General features: G+C 50.8%; 8 protein-coding genes across 8 annotated transcripts; 5 read left to right on the top strand and 3 right to left on the bottom strand.

The window, feature by feature from the left end:
* Window positions 1-253: 253 nt before the first annotated feature.
* Window positions 254-9,507, top strand: PEX2_040420 (ATP-dependent RNA helicase BRR2; the record flags this gene model as incomplete). The annotated part of the gene is made up of 4 exons (XM_016741317.1): window positions 254-6,339; window positions 6,394-6,918; window positions 7,204-7,290; window positions 7,377-9,507. The coding sequence occupies 4 exons, from the start codon at window positions 254-256 to the stop codon at window positions 9,505-9,507; spliced, it is 8,829 nt and encodes a 2,942-aa protein (XP_016599488.1).
* A 376-nt stretch (window positions 9,508-9,883) lies between these two features.
* Window positions 9,884-10,591, top strand: PEX2_040410 (uncharacterized protein; the record flags this gene model as incomplete). The annotated part of the gene is made up of 1 exon (XM_016741316.1): window positions 9,884-10,591. The coding sequence occupies one exon, from the start codon at window positions 9,884-9,886 to the stop codon at window positions 10,589-10,591; it is 708 nt and encodes a 235-aa protein (XP_016599487.1).
* Window positions 10,592-10,984: 393 nt separating this feature from the next.
* Window positions 10,985-12,061, top strand: PEX2_040400 (glycoside hydrolase family 43 protein; the record flags this gene model as incomplete). Its single annotated transcript, XM_016741315.1, has 1 exon — window positions 10,985-12,061. The coding sequence occupies one exon, from the start codon at window positions 10,985-10,987 to the stop codon at window positions 12,059-12,061; it is 1,077 nt and encodes a 358-aa protein (XP_016599486.1).
* Window positions 12,062-12,131: 70 nt separating this feature from the next.
* Window positions 12,132-16,116, bottom strand: PEX2_040390 (Major facilitator superfamily domain, general substrate transporter; the record flags this gene model as incomplete). Its single annotated transcript, XM_016741314.1, has 13 exons — window positions 12,132-12,315; window positions 12,372-12,701; window positions 12,752-12,805; window positions 12,860-12,946; window positions 13,001-13,449; window positions 13,499-13,601; window positions 13,652-13,668; window positions 13,725-13,932; window positions 13,992-14,160; window positions 14,903-15,001; window positions 15,056-15,127; window positions 15,196-15,319; window positions 15,400-16,116. 13 exons carry the CDS (start codon window positions 16,114-16,116, stop codon window positions 12,132-12,134), a joined length of 2,613 nt encoding a protein of 870 aa, XP_016599485.1.
* Window positions 16,117-16,378: 262 nt separating this feature from the next.
* Window positions 16,379-17,781, bottom strand: PEX2_040380 (putative serine/threonine protein kinase ENV7; the record flags this gene model as incomplete). The annotated part of the gene is made up of 3 exons (XM_016741313.1): window positions 16,379-16,923; window positions 16,988-17,606; window positions 17,662-17,781. 3 exons carry the CDS (start codon window positions 17,779-17,781, stop codon window positions 16,379-16,381), a joined length of 1,284 nt encoding a protein of 427 aa, XP_016599484.1.
* Window positions 17,782-18,315: 534 nt separating this feature from the next.
* Window positions 18,316-20,322, top strand: PEX2_040370 (CAP-Gly domain containing linker protein BIK1; the record flags this gene model as incomplete). Its single annotated transcript, XM_016741312.1, has 1 exon — window positions 18,316-20,322. The coding sequence occupies one exon, from the start codon at window positions 18,316-18,318 to the stop codon at window positions 20,320-20,322; it is 2,007 nt and encodes a 668-aa protein (XP_016599483.1).
* Window positions 20,323-20,782: 460 nt separating this feature from the next.
* Window positions 20,783-21,486, bottom strand: PEX2_040360 (3-hydroxyanthranilate 3,4-dioxygenase; the record flags this gene model as incomplete). The annotated part of the gene is made up of 2 exons (XM_016741311.1): window positions 20,783-21,329; window positions 21,455-21,486. The coding sequence occupies 2 exons, from the start codon at window positions 21,484-21,486 to the stop codon at window positions 20,783-20,785; spliced, it is 579 nt and encodes a 192-aa protein (XP_016599482.1).
* A 248-nt stretch (window positions 21,487-21,734) lies between these two features.
* On the top strand, window positions 21,735-22,943 carry PEX2_040350 (RNA 3'-terminal phosphate cyclase-like protein; the record flags this gene model as incomplete). The annotated part of the gene is made up of 1 exon (XM_016741310.1): window positions 21,735-22,943. One exon carries the CDS (start codon window positions 21,735-21,737, stop codon window positions 22,941-22,943), a length of 1,209 nt encoding a protein of 402 aa, XP_016599481.1.
* Window positions 22,944-23,758: the final 815 nt, after the last annotated feature.

Below are 23,758 nucleotides of genomic sequence, written 5' to 3'. Positions count from 1 at the left end.
CCGAAATCTTCCCGAGCTGCACTCTCCTTAGCTTCATCTATCTACAACCTTGGCTGATATTTCTCCCTTACAAGTGACATTACTTGCGGTAGGAGGATGAGCCAGGTTTGTGAGACCATTTGAAATTGATCAATCGCCGACATCTCGTGTCTCGGCGCGGCCTGAATCTTGACCCTCCGCAGGCAGATTCTTGTCGCAACTCACTCTTTCTTTCATCGTTTTTTTTTCTTGATCCAGCCCTACAACCACCAAGATGGCGGACCAAAATATTTCGCAGTACAAGTACTCGGCGATGTCCAACCTGGTTCTCCAGGCGGATCGTCGTTTTATCAGTCGCACCCATGACGAACCTACTGGAGACCCGGAGTCTCTCGCGGGTCGCATTGGGATCCGGGAGATGGGTGGACGAGTCGCGCGTGACGACGCGCCCAAATCTAAGAAGGCAGCTCCTACAGGTCTCGAGCGGGGCGCAATCGGCGAGGGCGAAGATGTGCTTTTACGCGAACAGAAAAAGCGCCACCGCGGTCAACCAGCACAACTACGGGGCCAGGGCATCCTTTCAGCAGCCGATGCCTTCGTCGAAGGCTTGAAATATCGTCCTCGCACACCCGCCACACGAGCCACATATGACCTTATCCTCACAATCACCGGAAGCCAGCTGGGCGATGTCCCCCACGAAGTCGTTCGAAGTGCCGCCGATGCTGTTTTGGAACTACTAAAGGACGAAGATATGAAGGATTTCGATAAAAAGAAGGAGATTGATGATCTTCTGGGAACTACAATGAACCCCAAGGAGTTCAACGAGCTCGTGAACCTGGGTAAAAAGATCACAGACTACGATGCTCAGGACGAAGAGGAAGAGATGGAAGGCGGCCTCGATGAAGAAGGTGGTGAACTCGACGAACGCCAAGGTGTTGCTGTCGTCTTCGACGAAGAAGATGAAGATGAGCGCATGGGAACTGTGGACGAAGTTCGAGACGAGGACGACCTCAGCGACGAAGAAGAAGAGGACGAACAAGAAAAACTCGCACTCGACGATGTTGCAGCAGCCCAAGACGAAGATGGAGATGAAATGGTCATCGATGGAGGTCTTGGCCGAAGTGATAAAGCCGCAGAAAAGACCGGATTGAAGGTATCCGCTCGCGAAATCGATGCTTACTGGCTGCAGCGTCAAATCGGTGCCATATACACAGATGCTCATACCCAGCATGAGAAAACAGATGAGGCACTTGAAATCCTCGGTGGAAAGGACGAGGACGGATCATTAAAACCCCTGCGCGATGTTGAAAATGACCTTATGGAGCTATTCGACTATGACCATCCCGATCTTGTTGCTAAACTAGTCACCAACCGCGACAAGGCCGTCTGGGTTACCCGCTGGAGAAGAGTCGCAGAGGATCCCGATGCGCGCAATCTCGTGGAAATTGAGATGGTCGAAGCTGGCCAACGTGCCATCCTCGATGAAATCCGTGGCAAAGAAGCCGGCGACGAACTCGGTGCACCACCCGATAAGAAGATGAAGTTCGACTTGATGGATGTCGATGTTCCTTCAGGCCCAACCACCGACCAAAAACCCGCCGAAGGTGTCGAGGGTGGCATTCTTCAGCCCAAGAGAACGATCAATTTGGAAAATTTGGTCTTCCATCAAGGCAACCATCTTATGACCAATCCCAATGTCAAGCTTCCCCAGGGCTCGACTAAGCGAGCATTCAAGGGATACGAAGAGATTCACGTGCCACCACCCAAGGCCAAGAAGGAGGCTGGAGAGAAGAATATCCCGACCACCGAGCTGCCGGAATGGGCCCGTGTTGGATTTGGAACCTCCAAGGAGCTCAACCGTGTGCAGACAAAGTGCTATCCTTCAGCGTTCCATGACGATGGAAACATGCTTGTCTGTGCTCCCACGGGTTCCGGAAAGACCAACGTTGCTATGCTCACGATTCTTCGAGAAATCGGGAAGAATCGCAACCCTGAAACGGGAGAGATTATGCTGGATGACTTCAAAATCATATACATCTCTCCCTTGAAGGCTTTGGTTCAAGAACAAGTCGGCAACCTTGGCAAGCGCTTGGAGCCTTATGGCATCCGAGTGTCCGAGCTTACAGGTGATCGTCAGCTCACCAAGCAGCAAATTGCCGATACCCAGATCATCGTCACCACGCCTGAGAAGTATGACGTTATCACCAGAAAGGCAACCGAGACTAGCTACACCAACCTTGTTCGCCTTGTTGTCATCGACGAGATTCACCTTCTCCACGATGAACGTGGTCCCGTCCTTGAGAGCATCGTCAGCCGAACGATTCGCAAGACCGAGCAGACTGGCGAGCCCGTGCGAATTGTGGGTCTCAGTGCTACCCTTCCTAACTACCGTGATGTGGGAAGCTTCCTGCGTGCAGACCCTGTCAAGGGCATGTTCCATTTCGATGGCAGCTATCGTCCTTGCCCTCTCAAGCAGGAATTCATCGGTGTCACCGAGAAGAAGGCCATCAAGCAATTAAAGACGATGAACGACATTTGTTACACCAAGGTCATGGAGCAGGTCGGGCAAAACCGAAACCAAATGCTTATCTTCGTCCACTCTCGCAAGGAGACCGCCAAGACCGCCAAGTACATCAGAGACAAGGCTCTTGAGAATGAAACCATTGGTCAGATTCTGCGCAGTGATGCTGCTAGTCGTGCAATTCTCTCCGAAGAAGCAGACTCTGTGGACGATGCTAACCTGAAGGATCTCATGCCGTACGGTCTCGGTATTCACCATGCTGGTCTGAGTCTTGCCGATCGTGATTCAGTTCAAGCACTTTTCGCCGATGGAAGCATCCAGGTCCTAGTTTGTACAGCGACATTGGCCTGGGGTGTCAACCTTCCCGCCCACACCGTTATCATCAAGGGAACCCAGGTCTACTCTCCCGAGAAGGGTGCCTGGGTCGAATTGAGCCCGCAAGACGTTCTGCAAATGTTGGGACGAGCTGGTCGACCCCAATATGATACCTTCGGTGAAGGTATCATTATCACATCGCAAGCTGAGATTCAATACTATCTCTCGCTCTTGAATCAACAGCTTCCCATTGAGTCGCAGCTGATGAGCAAATTGGCGGACAATCTGAATGCTGAGATTGTACTCGGCAATGTTCGTACCCGCGACGAAGGTGTGGATTGGCTAGGCTACACTTACCTTTACGTTCGGATGCTCCGATCACCTGGCTTGTACAGTGTTGGCGCAGATTATCAGAACGATGATGCCCTGGAGCAAAAGCGAGTGGATCTTATTCACTCTGCTGCTGCTGTCCTTGAGAAGGCCGGTCTCGTCAAGTATGAAAAGAAGACTGGACGTCTGCAATCAACTGAGCTTGGACGTATCTCTTCGCACTACTACATTGGTCACAACTCAATGCTTACCTACTCTCAACACCTCCAACCCTCCATTACGACCATTGAATTGTTCCGAATCTTTGCCCTTAGTGACGAGTTCAAGTACATCCCAGTTCGCCAGGACGAAAAGCTTGAGCTTGGAAAACTGCTAGGCCGGGTGCCTGTCCCTGTTAAGGAAACTATTGATGAGCCCCATGCCAAGATCAATGTTCTTTTGCAGGCTTACATCTCTAGACTCAAGCTTGAGGGACTTGCGCTGATGGCAGACATGGTCTATGTCACGCAATCTGCTGGACGTATCATCCGCGCGATTTTCGAGATTTGCCTGAAGAAGGGATGGGCCTCAGTGGCCAAGACTGCCCTCGATCTCTGCAAAATGGCCGAGAAGCGCATGTGGCCAACAATGTCCCCCCTTCGTCAATTCCCCCACTGCCCAAGAGATGTTTTGCAGAAGGCGGAACGCATTGACGTGCCCTGGGCCAGCTATTTCGATTTGGATCCCCCCCGCATGGGTGAGCTTCTGAGCATGCCCAAGGCTGGACGTGTTGTGTGTGACTTGGTGTCCAAGTTCCCTCGACTCGATGTTCAAGCTCAAGTGCAGCCCATCACGCGATCCATGCTGCGTGTAGAGTTGACTATTTCTCCCAACTTTGTCTGGGATGACGAAATCCACGGTAACGCGCAAGATTTCTGGATTTTGGTTGAGGATTGTGATGGAGAGGAGATCTTGTTCCACGATCGATTCTTGCTTCGTGCTGAATTTGCCAAGTCCGAGATGAATGAGCATCTTGTCGAATTCACTGTTCCTGTCACCGAACCGATGCCTCCCAACTACTTCATCTCGCTTGTGTCTGACCGATGGATGCATTCTGAGACAAAGATCGCCGTGTCATTCCAGAAGCTGGTTCTCCCTGAGCGCTTCCCTCCTCACACACCTCTGCTCGACATGCAGCGCGCACCCGTAAAGGCACTGAAGCGCGAGGACTATCAAGCGTTGTATCCCAACTGGCAACACTTCAACAAGATCCAGTCTCAGGTCTTCAAGTCAGTATTCGACACTGATGACAACATCTTCATCGGTGCTCCCACAGGAAGTGGAAAGACTGTTTGCGCTGAATTGGCCTTGCTTCGTCACTGGTCAAAACAGGATAGCGGCCGTGCAGTCTATATTGCGCCCTTCCAGGAGCTTGTCGACCACCGACTAGCTGACTGGCAGAAGCGCCTCGGTGGACTGGATGGAGGCAAAACCATTGTCAAGCTTACGGGCGAAACCACAGCCGATTTGAAGCTTCTCGAACAGGCTGATCTCGTGCTTGCCACTCCTACTCAGTGGGATGTGCTGTCTCGCCAGTGGCAGCGACGCAAGAACGTCCAGACAGTGCAATTGTTCATCCCCGACGAGCTTCACTTGCTCGGCGGCTACGCTGGATACGTGTACGAAGTGATTGTGTCTCGCATGCACTACATTGCTCTCCAGACTGAAAACGAAATGCGTATCGTTGGTCTGAGTGTGCCTCTTTCCAATGCTCGGGACATCGGAGAGTGGATCGGTGCCAACAAGCACACAATCTACAACTTCAGTCCCCATGCCCGTCCTGTGCCTCTGGAGCTTCACCTTCAGTCTTTCACCATTCCCCACTTCCCCTCTGCCATGCTCGCAATGGCTCGCCCGGCCTACCAGTCCATTTTGCAGCTTTCCCCCGATAAGCCTGCTCTGGTCTTCGTTCCAAGCCGCAAGCAAGTCCGTGCGACTGCTGCGGATCTCCTCTCAGCGTGTGCCATCGATAACGATGAAGATCGTTTCCTAAACGCCGACGTCAGTGAGCTCGCCCCCTTACTCGAGCGTGTCCACGAGCAGACTCTTGCCACATCGCTTTCTCACGGCATTGGCTACTACCACGAGGCTCTGAATGCCACTGACAAGCGCATCGTCTTGCACCTGTTCAGCATTGGTGCGATTCAGGTGCTGTTGGCTTCGAGAGATGTGTGCTGGGAGCTGGATATCACTGCTCACTTGGTCATCGTTATGAACACTCAATTCTTCGATGGCCGTGAGCATCGCTACATCGACTACCCCATCAGTGATATCTTGCAGATGTTCGGCAAAGCCTCCCGTCCCGGTCAGGACAAGCTTGGCCGTGGTGTTCTTATGGTGCCAGCAGTGAAGCGTGACTACTACAAGAAGTTCTTGAACGAGGCCTTGCCTGTCGAGAGTCACCTGCAGGTCTACCTCCACGATGCCTTTGTGACTGAAGCCAGTACAAGGACCATCTCCTCCACCCAGGATGCGGTTGATTGGATGACATATACCTATTTCTATCGCCGTCTCCTTGCAAATCCCAGTTTCTACGGCCTTAGCGACGTGAGCCACGAGGGACTCAGCACATTCCTGTCAGAGTTGGTGGAGAACACATTGAAGGAGCTGTCAGAGGCAAAGATCATTGACGTCGATGAAGAAGATGACAGTGTTTCACCTTTGAACGCTGCCATGATTGGTGCTTACTACAACATCTCGTTCATCACAATGCAAACTTTCTTGTTGTCTCTTTCGTCCCGGACGAAGCTCAAGGGCATCCTGGAGATTGTCACCTCGGCAACTGAGTTCGAGTCTATTCAGATGCGTCGCCATGAGAATCACATTCTGCGCCGCGTGTATGATCGTGTACCAGTCAAGATGTCAGAGGTTTCTTTCGACTCTCCTCATTTCAAGGCCTTCGTCCTTCTCCAGGCCCACTTCTCCCGCATGCAGCTCCCTCTTGATCTTGCCAAGGATCAGGAAGACATCGTTCGCAAGGTCCTCAACCTTCTCAGCGCTTGTGTGGATGTCCTCTCATCCGAGGGTCATCTCAACGCGATGAACGCAATGGAATTGTCCCAGATGGTGGTTCAGGCCATGTGGGATCGTGACAGCCCTCTGAAGCAGATTCCTCACTTCTCTCCTGATGTGATCAAGGTAGCCAATGAATACAAGTATGTATCATCAGAAACATCTCCAGACGCATTTGCTAATCTCTCTTTGTACAGGATCAATGATATCTTCGAATTCATGGAGGCTATGGACCCATCGGAGAACAAGGACTACGCTACTTTGGTCAAGCGTCTTGGCCTTGATAACAAGCAATTGGCGCAAGCTGCGGCTTTCACCAACGAGAAATATCCCAATATCGAGCTTGACTTCGAAGTTGAGGATGCGGAGGGCATCACTTCGGGCGAACCCGCATACCTTAAGGTCAAGATCGAGCGGGACATCGAAGAAGACGAGGAGCCCGATGCTACCGTCCACGCACCATTCTACCCCAGTCAGAAGATGGAGAACTGGTGGTTGGTTGTTGGTGACGAGAAGACCAAGAGCCTGCTGGCTATCAAACGTGTCACCATCGGTCGCAAGCTCGAGCTGCGCCTAGAATATGTGGTGCCTACTCCCGGAGACCATGAGTTGACGCTTTACCTCATGAGCGACAGCTATGTTGGCGTGGATCAGGCTCCCACGTTCAGCGTCAATGCCGCAGAGGGAATGGACGAGGATGAGAGCGAGGAAGAGGACGAAGAGTAAATGTCATGATCTGATTTACAATTTGTAATAATAGTTATGTTTCCGAAGTCTTAGAATACCAAATGTGTCCTGTATTACTTGGCTTTTCTTTGTTTTTTTCAATGTAACATCGTAATATGCAATGCCTGCAAGGTACATGGCGCTTAACCCAATCAGGACCATGACCCCCCCGCATGATCACGTTGCTCGCCAACCTCCCTCTTCTCCTCTTCTCCAAGCATACTCAGTTGTGTTTTACGTGTTTTGTTCATTCTAAGAGCCTGTTGATACCTTCATTTAAGCTCAATCCGTGGAAGCTCCCCCGAGCTTCCTATCTTGTCTCCCATACGATCTGATATGGCCATTCGGAACATGAAGTTCACTCCCGAGTAAGTAGAGTGGATATACTTAACAATTTGACATCAATCATTATTGAACATGTTTGAGAGCACTGGACTGATACCGACCCCTTCAGGGTCCTCCTCGGAGCCCCCAGGCGGTCCTCAGCCGTCCCCAATGCGGCTGGCACCTTAGCGGTCTACACGCAGACATCCTACTCCTTCGAGTCGCATTCCAAGACCAATGAAATTCGCGTTATCGATATCAGCTCCGGCCGCTCTGCCCTTATTACCAACGACCCTGGCGCTAGTAACCCACAGTGGGTGGACGACAGCGACAAACTTGTCTGGCTAAAGAACAAGGGCAACGGTAATACAAGCTTCGTTATCGGCGATGCCCGTCAGGCCGATGAAACATACACCGCAGGCACGGTCCCAGGCCCCGTATCGGACCTAAAGGTGGTTCTTCTGGAACCAGGAAAGGTTGGCTTCGCCGTCACGGGCAAAGCCAATACGGACGGATCGCTGTACAACCCCCACGATGCGAAGAAGCCCCATACAACTGGTAAACTGTACACATCTCTCTTTGTTAGGCACTGGGACTCGTATGTTGAACCCCAGAAGAATGCGATCTTCTATGGTTTGCTAGAACAGGCTCCTCTGTCACCGGCCCGTCGACGGGCTGGGAAATACTCCATCTCGGGCCTCACCAACTTGATCGCAGTCTCGGGACTGGCGGGCGTTGAGTCGCCGATTCCGCCTTTTGGTGGAACTGGGGACTTTGATATTAGTCCGTCGGCTATTGTCTTTATTGCCAAAGATCCTAACCTAAATCCCGCGACTCATACATCTTGCTCGTGCTACTATTCTCCTATGTTCTCATGGACTAGCATGAGCGTGAGTGAGCCTGAACCGAAAATCTGCAAGGTTGCCGGTCTCCAGGGCGCGATGTCGTCTCCTGTGCTTAGCTCGGACGGTAGCTCTATTGCCGTTCTGGCGATGCGCGAGGATGGCTATGAATCTGATAAGAACCGTATCCTCTATGTTCCCAACCCGTGGAATGGAGAGATGATCGAAATTTTCCAGTCGGACGATGGAGAAGGACACTGGGATCTCAGTCCCTCGTCCGTGTCGTTTGCTCATGATGACAAGTCGCTGTTCCTTCATGTCGAGGAGGCCGGCCGCGGAGTTCTGTACCAGCTGCCGTTGGAGAACGTGCATACGATCAAGCCCGACTCTCTCAAAAGACTGACGAGGTCAGGGTACGTGAATGACGCCGTTCCCGCAGCTGCCAAATCCCCCAAGCTGTTCGTGTCTAGCAGCAGCCTAGTCGACAACAGCCTGTGGACCATCATCGACCCAGCCCATCCAGATGATGTCCAAATGGTATCCTCAAACGGAAGGGGCGGCAGTGCATTTGGCTTGTCCTCGTCCCAGGTCGATGAGATTTGGTTCAAGGGAGCCGAAGACCACCCTGTCCACGCATGGGTCGTGAAGCCGTCCGACTTTAAGCCTGGGAGCAAATACCCGCTTGCGTATTTGATCCACGGTGGACCCCAGGGCGCGTGGAACGATCAGTGGAGCACACGCTGGAACCCGGCTGTTTTCGCCGAACAGGGTTACGTCGTGATCACCCCCAACCCAACAGGCAGTACTGGCTACGGCCAGCCCTTCACCGACGGAATCCAGGGACAATGGGGCGGTCGGCCCTACGAGGACCTGGTCAAGGGATTCGAATATATCGAGGAGCACCTAGATTACGTCGACACCACGCGCGCGGTCGCATTGGGCGCCTCGTATGGCGGCTACATGATGAACTGGATGCAGGGCCATCCGCTCGGGCGCAAGTTCAAGGCGTTGGTTACCCATGATGGAGTGTTTAGCATGACATCCCAGATGGCTAGTGAAGAGCAATACTTCCCTCTACACGACCTGAAGGGACCGATCTGGAAGGTGCCGGAGAACTGGGCGAAGTGGGATCCGTCGCGGTTCACGGAACACTGGGACACGCCTCATCTGATTATCCACAACGAGTTGGATTACCGTCTGACCATCGCTGAGGGTCTGGCTGCGTTCAATGTACTCCAGATGCGTGGTATCGATAGTGCGTTCTTGACGTTCCCTGACGAGAATCACTGGGTTCTGAACCCTGAAAACTCGCTCATGTGGCACCAGACTGTTTTGAACTGGATTAACAAGTACGTGGGTCTTTCGTCTGTGTCAGAGGAACCCGATCTGTCACGCGGGGTGGCCAGTCTGTCGCTGTGATAACAATCGTCTCTTTGCGTTGGCTATTTGGGCCAATGGGAGAAGACCAAGCTTGGATATGAAACGTATATGATGGATATTTATGAACATGGTTATTGTTCTTTTCTTAGAAACAAAGGGACAAGAAGGGGGTTATAGTTGAAACTCACCTTGATTGGAGGGTTTCGAACGATGTCTTTGTGCTATAATGAGGCTGTTTCGGGACGTTTCATCTCATTGTCGATGATTCTTTGAGGGTTTCGACCATCACCTACATTTCGTATATATATAAGTGTCCTTGATTTCCTCGATCCTGCATGATAGTTCATACATTGCATAGTGTACTCTACTCATATCAACACAAGTACCACAACCTATACTACCACACACCATCAATATGGAAAATGATCCTCCAACCCCCAAGTCCCCTCAAAGCATCAGCTGGCTCTCCGAACGAACCCTCTCGGTTTCCACCGCCTCCTCAACCACAACCCTAGCAGACTCTCTAAGCCCAATGAACTTCTCCTCCCCAAGCCTAACACCACTAGACTTCACCGAATCCCCTTTCCCAATTGAATATCCCAAGGTCCCCTTGCGAGAAAGCCCCAACTTCCACCCCCATTTCCTACCCCTACTACGCCATCTCTCCTCGCACCTCTATCCCCTTGTCAACTGCGAAACAGGCCTCGAACATCCGGACTTCCCACCAAACATGCTGGCTTACAACCTTCTGACCTCGGAGCAAGCCGATAACCTTGCCCGTCATTTCCATCAGATCTACCCGCCTGTTCCCGCTACGTTTAATTACCCTGTTTATATTACCCCGTGGATTGGCACAGCAGAGGAGAAGACTATTGATCTCCCTACGAGGATAAAGAGGTTGGGGAGGTTTTTTGGATTGAGGGGGTGCGAGGAGGATGTGGATGTGGATGTGGATATGGATATGGATATGGACAGTTCTGAGCATGGAAATGAGAGTGAGGATGAGAATGGGGAGAATATGAGTGAAGCTGAAGCTGAGGTATTACGCCAAATGGAGTTGGAGTGGCAGCAAGCATTACAGAGGGCGTATGCTGAGGAGTCACATCGGTGGAACTTGAAGTAATTTTGATTTTATTATATGGAAGAAAGAATATAGAATATAGAATATAGAATATAGAATATAGAATATAGAATATAGAATATCCAAGCTGAAACATCCAGGCTATAATACTATCATTTTCCCCGGGAATTTCCTTTTTAAGTCGGACTATGCGCCGTGTTGATTTAGCCGTCGGGTAAAAGAGTTGTAGAGACAAGACATAGGCTAATTAGGGGATAATGAGGGGGGATAATGGGGTTATATGGGGGTAATAGACTAATAGCAACATGGTAGAATAGTAGAATTATACAGAATAGAATATTAATATCCTTCATTCCCCTAAATACCTCAATTCTTACATCCATCTACCATCTACACCCTCAGCCCTATCTATAACCATCACCAACACCAACCAAAATGTCTAAACCACTCGTCTCCCATATCTACACAGCAGATCCCTCCGCCCATGTCTTCAACAACAAACTCTACATCTACCCCAGTCACGACCGCGAAACAACAATAACCTTCAACGACAATGGCGACCAATACGACATGGCTGACTACCACGTCCTCTCCATGGACACAATCACCAGCCCCGTAACTGATCATGGCGTCGTCCTCCGCGACAAAGATATTCCCTGGGTCTCAAAACAACTTTGGGCGCCCGATGCCGCAACAAAAAACAATAAATTCTACCTCTTCTTCCCCGCCCGCGATAAGAAGGGTATCTTCCGTATCGGTGTAGCAGTCTCCGAAGCACCGGAAGGTCCTTTCGTCCCGCAGGATGATTATATCCAGGGTTCGTACAGTATCGATCCCGCTGTCTTTGTTGATGAAGAAGCGGGCGGGGAGGCGTATCTCTACGTTGGTGGGATCTGGGGTGGACAGTTGCAGTGCTGGGTTGAGTCCAAGGATGAGGAAGGGGAAGGGGAAGGGAAAGGGGAATGGGTTGATGGTGATGAGGGTGGTATCGATGGACAGAAGAAGAGACTTGTTTTCGATGAGAGTTTGTCCGGACCCCATGAACCCGCTGGGGAGGGTGTTCGGGCACTTTGTCCGCGTGTTGCGCTGTTGAAGGATGATATGCTTTCGCTTGCTTCGTCGGTTAAGGAGGTTGTTATTCTTGCGCCGGAGACTGGGGAGCCTTTGTTGGCGGATGATCATGAGAGGAGGTTCTTTGAGGCTGCTTGGGTGCATCGGTATCAGGGGACATATTATTTCTCTTATTCGACGGGTGATACGCATTTCTTGGCTTATGCCACGGGGTCTTCGCCTTGGGGTCCTTTCACATATCGAGGACGTATTTTGGATCCGGTGCTTGGGTGGACGACGCATCATTCGATTGTTGAATTCCAGGGGAAGTGGTATTTGTTCTATCATGACTGTGAGCTTTCGGAGGGGGTCGATCATTTGAGGTCGGTGAAGGTTAGGGAGATTGTTTATGATGATGAAGGGGCTATTCATCTTGCTGAGGAACAGAATCCGGTGCAATAGATTGTATTTGACTTGTCGTGAATCATTGGTTTATCGAACTGTGCAAGTAGGTTGTAACTGTACATCTACTCTAATTGCCCATGCCCTTCTCCCAGTTCTCTTGGACAAGCTTCCAGTACTTCTCGCGAGAACGTTCGCGGAAGGTCTTTCCAAACTTGATCATAAAGAGGAAGACTGAAGCGCATGCCATGCCAATGAAGGCAGCAGAGATAAAGCAGTTCTGATATCCCATATTTTCGATCCAAGGAGTGATACTAATTGAAGTTAGTGTATGTCTTCCGCTAGAACTCGAAGAGGAAAAAAAACCTACCCATAGCCAATTGCAAAAGACATGGTATTACGAACCAGAATCACACTAGCCATGGCAATGCCACTCAGCTCTCGGTAGCTGTCAATAAAGTAATTGACACTAAGCGTGATCCCACAGGTACTAGTGAAGGCCAGCATGCACATTCCAACAACCAGGCCAAACCAGTGGACCTCATAAGCAGCACCAACACCCCAAAGAATAAGGGAACAAGGCACAAGTACAAAACAAGCGAGGAAGGGCCAGAGACGGTGCTCTGCCTCCATAACGCCGTTGTTCCGGCGGGCGAGTTTGATAGTGAGCCAATCGCTGAATCTGCCAGTGAAGAGGGATCTATTTCTGTCAGCTTTAGTTGCAGTATCGGGCCAAGCTGGAGACCTTACCCCAGGATTACACCGACGATGGGCCCTAGATAACTAAGACCGACCATGGAAGATCTGGGACGGGTTAGCTTGCTTCGTTCATCGGGTGAATGGAACAATGAGACCGACCCAAAGTTATATGGCTCTCCGCCAAGAATGATAGAGGCTGTTCCATTCAAGATATTGAAGTATACCAGGTAGGATCCGTAAGAGAAGCTGTGCGCTTGTTAGTCAAAATTTACATCAAATACCAAAACAATGTATCCATACCCAGCATAGAAGATAACAGGCCACGAGAGGAAGTAAAGGCACTGCCATAATCGTCGGAACAAGGTGTTCTGCTCTTGGCTCGGTCCCCAGAGCGCCAATTTCTTGACATACGACTTCTTGGTATGGCCCGATCTTATACTGACCCCAGTGGCAGCTTCCATATCAGCAGCTGCATATTTCTCCTTTTCGTCTTCCGAGCTGAGTTTTGGAGATTCTGCGGGTATGACAGTGCTAGGCTCGTCGGGGAGCGCTCGAATGTAGTTTGTTTCCTCGCAGAAAAAGAAGAGGAAGATAATTGCACAGCCGACAAAGATGCTCGGGTAGTAGAATACCCACCGCCAGCCCTGGTACTGAGCGATAAAGCCGCAGATGACCGGCGCGAAGTAGTTACTACCTGCCAGGAAGAATGCATAGAGACCCATGTATGTTCCTCGCTCATGAGTGAAGTACTGCCGCTGCGTAAGCGTTGGGTTCTTTCCTGAGGTAGGTTTTACTTACCACGTCCGTGACAGAGATCTGAGGAAGCGCTTCTACGGGTGCTGTGAAGAAACCTAAGATGATGTTTCGTGCGAGCCATTGACCCTTGGTGCTTGCGTATGGTCTGATTTGTGTTAATCCTGTCTCATTGCAGACATGATATACTTCACTTACCCCCACATCGTCATACCCTGAGTTTGTTAGTTATAATTCTCAAATGATATCTAGCAGATTGAGGAAGAAGTACCAAGATTCCGATCAAGGATAAGATATATGTCGGCCGCTTGCCATATTGCATAGCGAAAGGCTGCCAAAACAGCAAGCCCCAACCAGCCAACAAGAACATGTACCCGCTTCCCTCGTTCAGGGTACTAATAGGCAATCCCGTTTGTTCGTGAAGTGGTTTAATCACTGAGTAAACGACGGAGCAGGCAATTCCTGCGAACAAGGTGTAGCTAGAAACATGAAACATCAACACTGATCCCCAGGTCAGGTTGTCGTAGCCTGCACTCACACGCTCACGCAGGCAGTTGACATAAGCTTCCGTCTCGGGCTCCAATTGAGGGGGTCATCTGGGTCATTTGACGGGGTAGGGATCAACACAATGTCATGGTCTCCACGATCCAAGTGCCGGGTCTCCAAGACATGATCCACGTCCACCAGAGTCACGGTACCAGGGACGACTGAGCTGTCGATGACAAGCGCCATAGTGAAGCAGAAGCGCTATACTTTCCGATGCGGATATGTGTATGTGATTAACTCGAAAAAAAAAGTAAGGTCAAGCAAGTAGAGAGTTCCTCAGGAAGAAAGAGGAAAATCAAATAAAATGTTCAATGAGGAGGGGACAGGGATGAAGATAAGGAGTTGATGTCTTAAATAGGAAGATCGACATTCAACATGCAACATGGAAGATGAAGATAAGAACTTGGACTATTATTTTCCCCCGCATACTTGGTCTTGGCGAGGTTGTATGTTTTATATCTCTATATCTCTTGTTTAACCTGGGCTTGTATGATCTTAGATTGTCTTCTTTTTTCTAACCAATCATCACTTCAATGATATCTCCAACTCAATGCGGAGAATAAATGGAGAACATCGGTGTTTAGTCCGATATGTTGTACTTATCAGACTAACAGGACTGGTGAGACTGAGACTGACAAGGCTAGTAAACTCTTTGATAACCCCCAAATTAGATTCCTTTCCTATTTCGAACTCATTCCCCTCCCTTTTTCAGGAAAGAAACAGATCAACTAATTCTAGACTTCGTTTCCATAACGCCTCTGCACTTTCTTCCCCGGCTGGAAAGTCAAGATGTGGTAACTGAGGTATCTGACAATGATCCAGAAAGGCTCCAGATTGGACTGATACCTCACATCCAATCAGTACATGCATACATGTATACACCTGCTTATCGTATTATCTTACCTTCGAGCTCCGGATCGAGCAATCCACGCAACACCGTGGCACTTCCCTGTGCAAGAGATTTCGGTGCTTGCTGTAACAGGACCGGGATGTCTTCACCCGCTGCAGGAAATTCGGTCAAATCAACTTGTCTTCATCGCTATCTGCGGAACATACCATCTTTCTTCCGCTGCAGCCAGGATTTGATCTCATCCCATGCAACGTATGTTTGGACATTGGTTTTGGTATCTGTGGATCCAATGAGAATGACGAACACATGCATTCACATTCACATTCACATTCACCGATTGACTCACTTCCAGGATTTGCAGAAAAGGCAGCAATAGTTGCCCTATACTTCTTCGCAATCGACTTGATAAACAAGATAATCGCAAGCATCGACTGCGAATATCCATCGAGACTGTGGTAATTTTCTCCATTCTATCCAAATCAGCATCTACCAACCGACAAGCATATCACATAAAACCTCCACAAAAAAAAAACAAAAGAACCAAACTCACCTCAAACTCCAAATCCTTCCACGAAGGCGCAGGCGCCTCCTTTCGCAAACTAGACGTAACCAAGACAACCCTCGACCGAGGCCCCATCACATCACACAGCAGATTCAGCAGCAAGAAATAACACAGGTAATTCTTCTGGAAATGAGACTCGAGCCCATCCTCCGTGAGCTCCCATGGTACAGCCATGACATCGGGAAACCCAATGAAGCCATCAATCGACACCCCTAGCTTCTTGATATTATGCGCTGCCTCGCGGAACGAACCCAGACTGCCCGGGTCCGCCGTCACAAAGATCATTTCGACCGTTTTGTATTTCCGGTTGATGTGGTCGATCACAGGCTGTAGTTCGGACTGTGAGCGGCCCGTGTATATTATGGTTTTGGCGCCACCGTGGGCGAGGGCGTCTGCGGTTGTTGCTGCGAGATCGCCTCGTTTGAGACCGGCTATGAGGACTGTGGTAGGAGAATTGGTTAGTCTATATGATTTATAGACCGGGTTTGTTGGGGTTGTGGCGGTACATGTTTTTTGCTTCACCCGCTCTGGGAACATCTTCGTCACCTCCGCCCCCTGTGTCTGATCATCGAAGGTATTGCTCATTGTGCTGGATTCTGTTTGGTTTGGGTTGATGGGTTGAGAGAGATCTGCTTCGTTTGAATTGTGGCCAAGTTTGGCCATTTCGTCATCATGAAGCCATTTCGGATACTGGACCTCACCCATGGAAAAGCAACGACTGGAGCGAGTAATAGAGATTGACAAGTATCGACAGAGTAGAATTATATTATAGGTTGCAACATATAGACCTGTTGGGTAACTTCAAAGAGCAAAAGTAGACGGTGATCAGCCCTGATATCAGGAAATTCAGATTCGCATTCATAATGTACAGCTAAAGAAATCGCACGCATACGGAGCCTGCCGGTCAAGGGGAAAGAACGCAAACAATAATAGGAAACATGCAAGATCCACTAAGATCTCGTAGATCTTAATGAGATGGACCCGCCACATCATCTTCAGGCATCTGGTCAATAACACCCTTCATGAGCTCGATCAGCTCATCAATGTCGGGCCGTTCCGAGGGTTCAACGGTGAGACACCTCCGAACAATATCCTTGACAGGTGCACTGATCGCAGGGGTATCATTTTTGGATGCATCCTCGCTTTCACCCGACTTGGATTTACCCTTAGAAGCACCAGACTTCTCATCAGGGAATCGCCAGTCACCACCGAGAACGCACATGCTCAAGCTACCACCGGTCTCTTCACTGCGTGCCTCGAAGGGACTCTTACCCACAAGACAGGCGTAGAGTGTGCAGCCTAGCGACCAGATATCAACCTTGGTATCAATGATCGACCCTGTCTTGACATCGAAGAGCTCCGGTGCACGATATGGCATCGTGCTGTGTTCTGCTGCGGTATCCTGCACTGCTAAGGCGAGGGAGCGCGACGTAATGGCGATGGGGCTGGGCGCCAAAGAGCCCAGATCCATCAGGATGGGTGATTGGCCGTTGTCGTCGATCATGATGTTTCCTATAAAACAGTTAGCTCATCGAGTCGATTCGGAATTTCCGCACCAGCCAAAAGGTCAACTTACCAGGCTTAACATCTCGGTGCGCATAAGGGCGCAGGTCTCCATCCTCGACACCTTCCTGACTCCGGGTGACCTCGTCATCCATCAGGGGCGCATTCTCCTCATCCTCTTCATCCTCCGCTATGCGTTGGCTAGCCCTCCGTTTCGGCTTCATCTGCATGGTCCGTTCCTCGTCTGCCTCCTCGCCTTCTCTCCGAACACCCTTTGCCTTTCGCGTAGACGCCGATCCGTTCTTCACCCGATACTGATGCATCGAGCGAAGCGCATCGGCAACACCAAGTATCAGGACCATAAGCCGCTTCTCTGGGAACTTAGTGTGGTTGACCAGGTTGGCATTGATGGCATCCTGAAGATTACCGCGCTGGTAGTATGGGAGTAGAATATAGACCGTCTTTGAGCCTGGATCTCCGCCATCGGATCTGAATTTTGAGCCGGATTCTGTGGATACGCAGTGGTCGATCGAGTGGATGATGTTGGGTTGGGAGTTGAAGATGTTGTAGGCTTCAACTTCTTTCAGGGCTTGCGATACGGATTCCTGGCCAAATGGACAGCGGATCTTCTTCAGCGCGAATAATTCGGAGCTCGCCTTATCTTGGACTAGGTAGACGTAGGAAAATCCACCCTGTTACGTTGTCAGTTCAGACCAGCTTGCAGCTATCGTTATCGGGTATCCATACCTCGCCCAACAAACGTAGGAGCTTGAAACTCCGGTTGTTGATCTTTAACTGTGGGGAGCTAGGAAAGCAACACATGCAATCCGTGAAGGTATACAGGAGGTCGAAGAAGTATTGCGCCATGGTGTATAATGCGATGGCAGGAGAGGTGTTGGGGGGGCCCGGTGACGTCCGGCACGGTAGGTGGTAGATGCGCAAGATTTAGTACGGAATAGACAAGATCGTCGTAGAGGATGTGTGTCTTGGAGATGCAGATAGGTAAGGATTGTTGTATATGCAGAGGAGATGGTGGAAGTTGAAGATGTCAATGGTTGGCATTACGTGGAGTGGAGTCCTATTATTTGTTGTCTTCCCCCCTTTCTCTTGTTATATCGTTCTTGGATTTCTCGATCACTCTCTTTTCTCATATTCTAACTAGTTCAACTAGAACTAGTTAGCTCTGTCTTTTTCATTCGTCTCTCTCTTTTTTTCCCTTCCCAATCACCATGGTGGGAGTTAGGCCGTCAACTTAATATCCTTGCATTCTCCTAACGCTCCCTCTACACCCTTGACTTCTGTACCCTTCCAGGGGCTATTGATATTCGCCCAGACCTCTCATTTAAAAGCTGCATCCCACCTTTTTCTATCCTCATATTCATATCGCCTATATCGCTCCCAATGGCGCACCCCGATGATGTACACGTCGGCGACGTGGTGAATGTTCCCGGTGGCATGCATGGGACGATCAAATACTTGGGACCGGTAGCGGGGAAGGCAGGACGATTCGCAGGAGTTGAACTGAGCTCCGAACACGCGCAAAGAGGCAAAAACAATGGCGATGTCGACGGCCGGAAGTACTTTGTAACCTCGATCCCGGGTTCTGGCATATTCGTTCCCATGAACAACAGCAAATATGTCACAAGGCGATCCTCGAATATCTCTACTTCCACCACTCCTGGACGTGGGGGTCCCGTCAACTTTAGCAAATCTGTCGGTGCAGCTCTTGCTACCCCCCGCCCTCGAGTCCGACGACCCTCTCTCCCTCGACCCGAATCCCCGCGCGTGCCTCCCCCTCCGAAACTAAGTCTGGCCGGCTTGCGTACGCCATCGGCAGCATCCAGGACCAGCGGGTTGAGCAGCGCCATGCGTAGCCCTGTCAAGGCACCATCTCGGCTGTCTGATCGACCCTCGTCGCGACTTAGTGTGGATGATGATGCTTCGTCATATGGACGCCCATCGGACTTCCGCCGACCGCTCTCGTCGGAGACTCAAGACTTGAGAGATCAGATCAAGAGTCTAGAGAAGCAGCTTCTGGACCGAGATAAGCAGCTAGATGAGCAGTCTGGGACTTTGAACGAGTTCCAGAAGACCTTGGAGGAGATGGAGGGATCGGAGGGTCAGTCGATGCGTACACAGCTACGCGAACGCAACGAGCGGATTACCCAATTAACGGCCGAATTCGACGTCCACCGCGCAGACTTTAGAAGCACTCTCGACACATTGGAGATCGCAGCCTCCGAAACAGAACGCGTCTACGAACAACGTCTCGACGAGATCATGCAGCAGAATAAGGAACTGCAGGACCGTGGCGAAGATGTTGAGGTTGTTGCGCAGCAGCTCAAGCAGTTGGAAGAGCTGGTCTCGGAGCTAGAGGAAGGCCTAGAGGACGCCCGACGTGGAGAGGCTGAGGCTAGGGCCGAAGTCGAGTTCCTCCGCGGTGAAGTTGAGCGCACCAAGCTAGAGCTGAAGAAGGAGCGTGATCACTCCGTCGCTGCACTGAAGGATGCACACGCCGCCGCCGACGGACCCCGAAGCAGTAGTGAAGTGGACCAGAAGGATGATGAAATCCGAGGACTCAAGGCCATTATTCATTCTTTAAGCCGCGGAAACCCCAGCGCGACAGGCTTGGGACAGAACGGCTCCGCAGATCATGATCATAACCCGGAGCACGTCACTCAGCTGGAAATTCGACTGCAAGAGGTGGAAGAAACTACAAACCGCAAAGACAATCGGATCGAAGAGCTCGAGCGTCAGCTTCAAGAAATGCACCTGCAGTCTGGTGGCCGTCGCCGCAGCTCTACTATCACTCTTTCACCAAAGCAACACAGGCCATCGCACTCTGCGGGCAATGTCTCCAATCACTCAAACAACCCCAACCCCAACCGTCTTTCTGACCGCACAGTGGTCCCGACTGACTGGCACGATGCTCCTTCCGAACCCCGCCATCACCGCGGTATCTCCAACTCTTCGCAATCGCGGCTGGAAACCATGCATGAATCCGAACGTTCTTCCGACGAGGATACCATGTGGTGCGAAATCTGCGAAACAGGCGGCCACGACATCCTAAACTGCACCAGCATGTTCGGCTCTGGCCAGAACACCGCTGAACAGAAGAATACCAAACATGATGCTGCCGATGAACTTACCGATGAGCACCCAGTTGAGAAGACCGAACCCCTCCAGACCAAAGCCTCATCCATCCATTCCGATACTCCCCCCGCCCTGAAAACAGGACGGGATGTGGTCATGGAAGGACTGAAGGGCATTAGCGGGCTAGGCTCATCCATGGGCTCATCCATGGCTCCCATTGCCGGTAAATCATCAGGAGTCATCGATGAGTCCAAGTGGTGTGCTCTCTGTGAGCGAGACGGTCATGAGAGCATCGACTGCCCGCTTGATGAATAATGTTCTGGATATGCAGGGGCATGAGTTCGGTGTACCACACAAGATAGCAGCTCTTTGCTGCATGCATCTATGGGGTGTTTTTTCTAGTACATGATTGTTGGGTCGGTTACCCCGGTTAATAAATGGTGTTTTTTGTCGGAGGCTGGAGGAAAGCAGAGGATTTGCAACACGGTGGGGGCTGTGTGCTTGTAATAAATACCATAACCTTGGTCATAATAAGATGTCGCTCGTTAATGTATAAAACAACTTTCCATGTTCCGTTGTATCTCGGGTTAACGTCGAGTTGGATTGCCCTTTGATATGTCGAAGCACGTATCCATCTTATTTTATCCTGGTTCTTTTTCTATTTTATTCACATCTCAAAGAATGTTAGATTCGTCGCTCATAACCATTCATGACCGAAAAGGTATTACAGTTACGGCCTCACCAACCTCGCCCTCCAATGGACCTGATCAATGCACTACTCGGGATAAGTCGGCGGCTGCACAATTTCCCCCTCCTGATACTTCAACGCTGCAATCTCTCCACAGGCCTTACACTTCTGCTTTTCCTCGTCGGCCGCAAACTCCTCAACCACAGCCTTGACCTGCGTTCCCAAGTCAACACACACAAACTTCTTCTCCCAGACAATCTCCTTGCAGCTCTTGCAATACCACCTCATAACATCGACTGCATCCTTAGCCCGCGGCTGCTCCATCACAACACCGACAGTGTCCTTGAAGCGCACGGGGGAGTGTGGGGTGTTCGCGGGCAGCAGGAAGATCGATCCTTCATGGATGGGGATATCTTGGAAACTAGGAGGTGTGGTTGAGTTGTCGACTGTTTTGAGGAGCATTGATCCCCGGTATTGGTAGAAGAACTCTGGGGTTGTGTTGATGTGGAAGTCGGTTCGGGCATTGGGCCCGCCCACTATCATCACTGTGTAACCGGCTGTGGCTGGTGTTGAGGGGTGGTAGACACAGTAGTTGTTAACTGGTGGTTGAAGGAGATGGGAGTTTTCTTCAAGCCTGGATAGATATTGTTAGCTGGTGGGTTTGGGGATGGCTTGCTTATGGGTCGCGTGATGAATCATGGTATCAATATGGTGGGGTGAGGTATTGTAGGAAAGATATATATGAGGTTCTGGGCTTACCATTTGGGGATGTTTAGTGCTGGAGGAAGCATTGTGAATATATCAACATTTGATCTTGTCAGAGTCTACTTTGTAAGTTTTCTTTTTTGCAAATGTCGCATGAGGTCGGAACCCTTAGAAATCAAAACCGACGATCTGATCCCCCGGAGATATCAGCTCCACCCCGGACTTAATCATCGGTCCGGATCAACTTCCCTCCGTCAATTTTTCTTTTTCATATCTCGAATCCAACAGCCGGACTACAGTGTTTAACGGCGAGAGTCTTGACCAACCACACAAAATGGCAACCTCTCAACCCCCCCTTCGGTTTACATCCCATCACAATCTGGTATATCGCCTGGTCTTGTCCACCCTCACCGGCCGCACAGTCCACATTTCGCAAATTCGTTCCTCGTCGCCTACGAATCCAGGTCTTGCGCCTCATGAAATTTCTTTCCTCCGTCTCCTAGATGCAATTACCAATGGATCTCAAATGGAGATCTCATACACCGGTACTGTGCTTGTCTACAAGCCAGGTTTGATCACTGGCAGCACGGCCGGTACTGGAGCCAGCGGCGGCATGATCACCTACGAGATTCCGTCTAACTGTAACCGCGGTCTCAGTTACTTCCTGATCCCCCTCTGTCTGCTTGCACCATTCGCCAAAGCACCCATGAAGGTGCTCTTCACAGGACCCGGTGTGATCACCTCGTCGACCCAGACCGGAGATATGTCCGTCGACAGCGTTCGCACTGCGATCCTCCCTCTGTACAAACAATTCGGTATCTTCAATAACATCGAGCTCCGTATCTTGAGGCGGTCAAACACTGGTCCCACTGGTAGGGGTGGTGGTGGTGAAGTGCAGCTCGTGTTTGGCCACCAGGTCCGTCTGCCGAAGACTCTGCACTTGATGAACGCCGGCCGCATCAAGCGCGTCCGTGGTGTTGTATACTCGGTTGGAGTGTCTGGCTCGAACAACGCTCGTATGATAGAGACTGCCCGTGGTATCCTCAACCCACTCAGCCCTGATACCTATATCTTCTCCGACGTTGCGTCTGCGCCTCTGGTACCAGCTCCGGATAAGACCAACCCCCAGGCGAAGAAGAAGATCGGCCTTGGATTTGGTTTGTCTTTGGTGGCGGAGTCTTCCACAGGCTGCCTCTTCTCAGCTGATGTGGCCTCTCCCCCACAGGGTGGTCAAGCCCCCGAGGAAGTTGGAAAGCAGTGTGCATTCCAGCTTCTAGAGACGGTTGCCAAGGGAGGTTGTGTGGCTCCTGCGGCTGCGACGACCATGTTCACTCTCATGACCATGGGTTCGGAGGATGTTGGGCGGCTGCAGGTTGGCCGCGATGTGATTGCTGATCCCAACGTCGTCCAGCTCGCTCGTGATCTGTCCAAGTTCGGTGCCCCCGGCTGGGGTATCCGTGACGCCCCTGACAATGGAGATGGGGATGTGATTGTCAGCATTGTCGGCCGTGGGATCGGTAACGTCGGCAGAAAGGTTGCTTAAGCTGCTGTGGACGGCTTTCGCACTTCATCCCAAGTCTACCACCACTCTGAGGGCCGTCTTTGCCAAACAATCCGGAAGTCTCGCCTCAGTAGTTCACTCCTTCCCAACAGACGGGGCCACGTGGTAGTCCATCAGATGCCGTCGGCGTCGCGGGCTTCTGGCCGTCTGTCCAGTGCACGCCAGTGGGCTCCAAGAAGCTCGTTTCGATCAAGGCTTGACCGTCGAGCATGAACTCGACTTGTCGCCCCACCGTGACGAAGCCATGTGCGGCAAAAGACTGCTTTTTCCTGTCATCATGATACCCATACAAAACTTGCTAGAGCAAGGTGACAATCTCTTACATAGGATTCAATATCATTGTCTTCTCTTCTACTTCTCTACATACACATATTGACATAATGGTGACATATTGTATTGCCCGGGTGATCAGGTAATGTTTATCCTGAGGCCATCAACTCTGTTGGTGATAAATACCCCCCTCCCCCTCTTTTCCTCTTCTCTTCTTCATCTCCCCATCTCCCCTCTTCATCCTTCATCTTCATCATTCTCTATCTTCCACTTCCATCCATCCATCACCATCACCATCACCATCACCATCACCATCACCATCACCATCACCATCTTTTTTTCTTCCCCCCTTCCTTGTCACTGTTCTTTGTTTACGCCCCCTCTCCCACTTCCCTCCAGCGCCGGCTCGCACATCACCGTTGTGCTGGGGTCCAGTAGCCCGGAGGGTGAAGCCAAGACGAGCCCCTGCCATTTATTTGATCTTTCGGGTTTCTTGTTTGTTTGCCATTTATCCCCCGCCTTCTGCT

This window comes from Penicillium expansum (genome assembly GCF_000769745.1).
Source record: "Penicillium expansum strain MD-8 chromosome Unknown contig132, whole genome shotgun sequence".
Taxonomy (NCBI): domain Eukaryota; kingdom Fungi; phylum Ascomycota; class Eurotiomycetes; order Eurotiales; family Aspergillaceae; genus Penicillium; species Penicillium expansum.
Note: the sequence above shows the minus strand (reverse complement) of the source record. Positions and strands in the feature narration are given on the sequence as shown.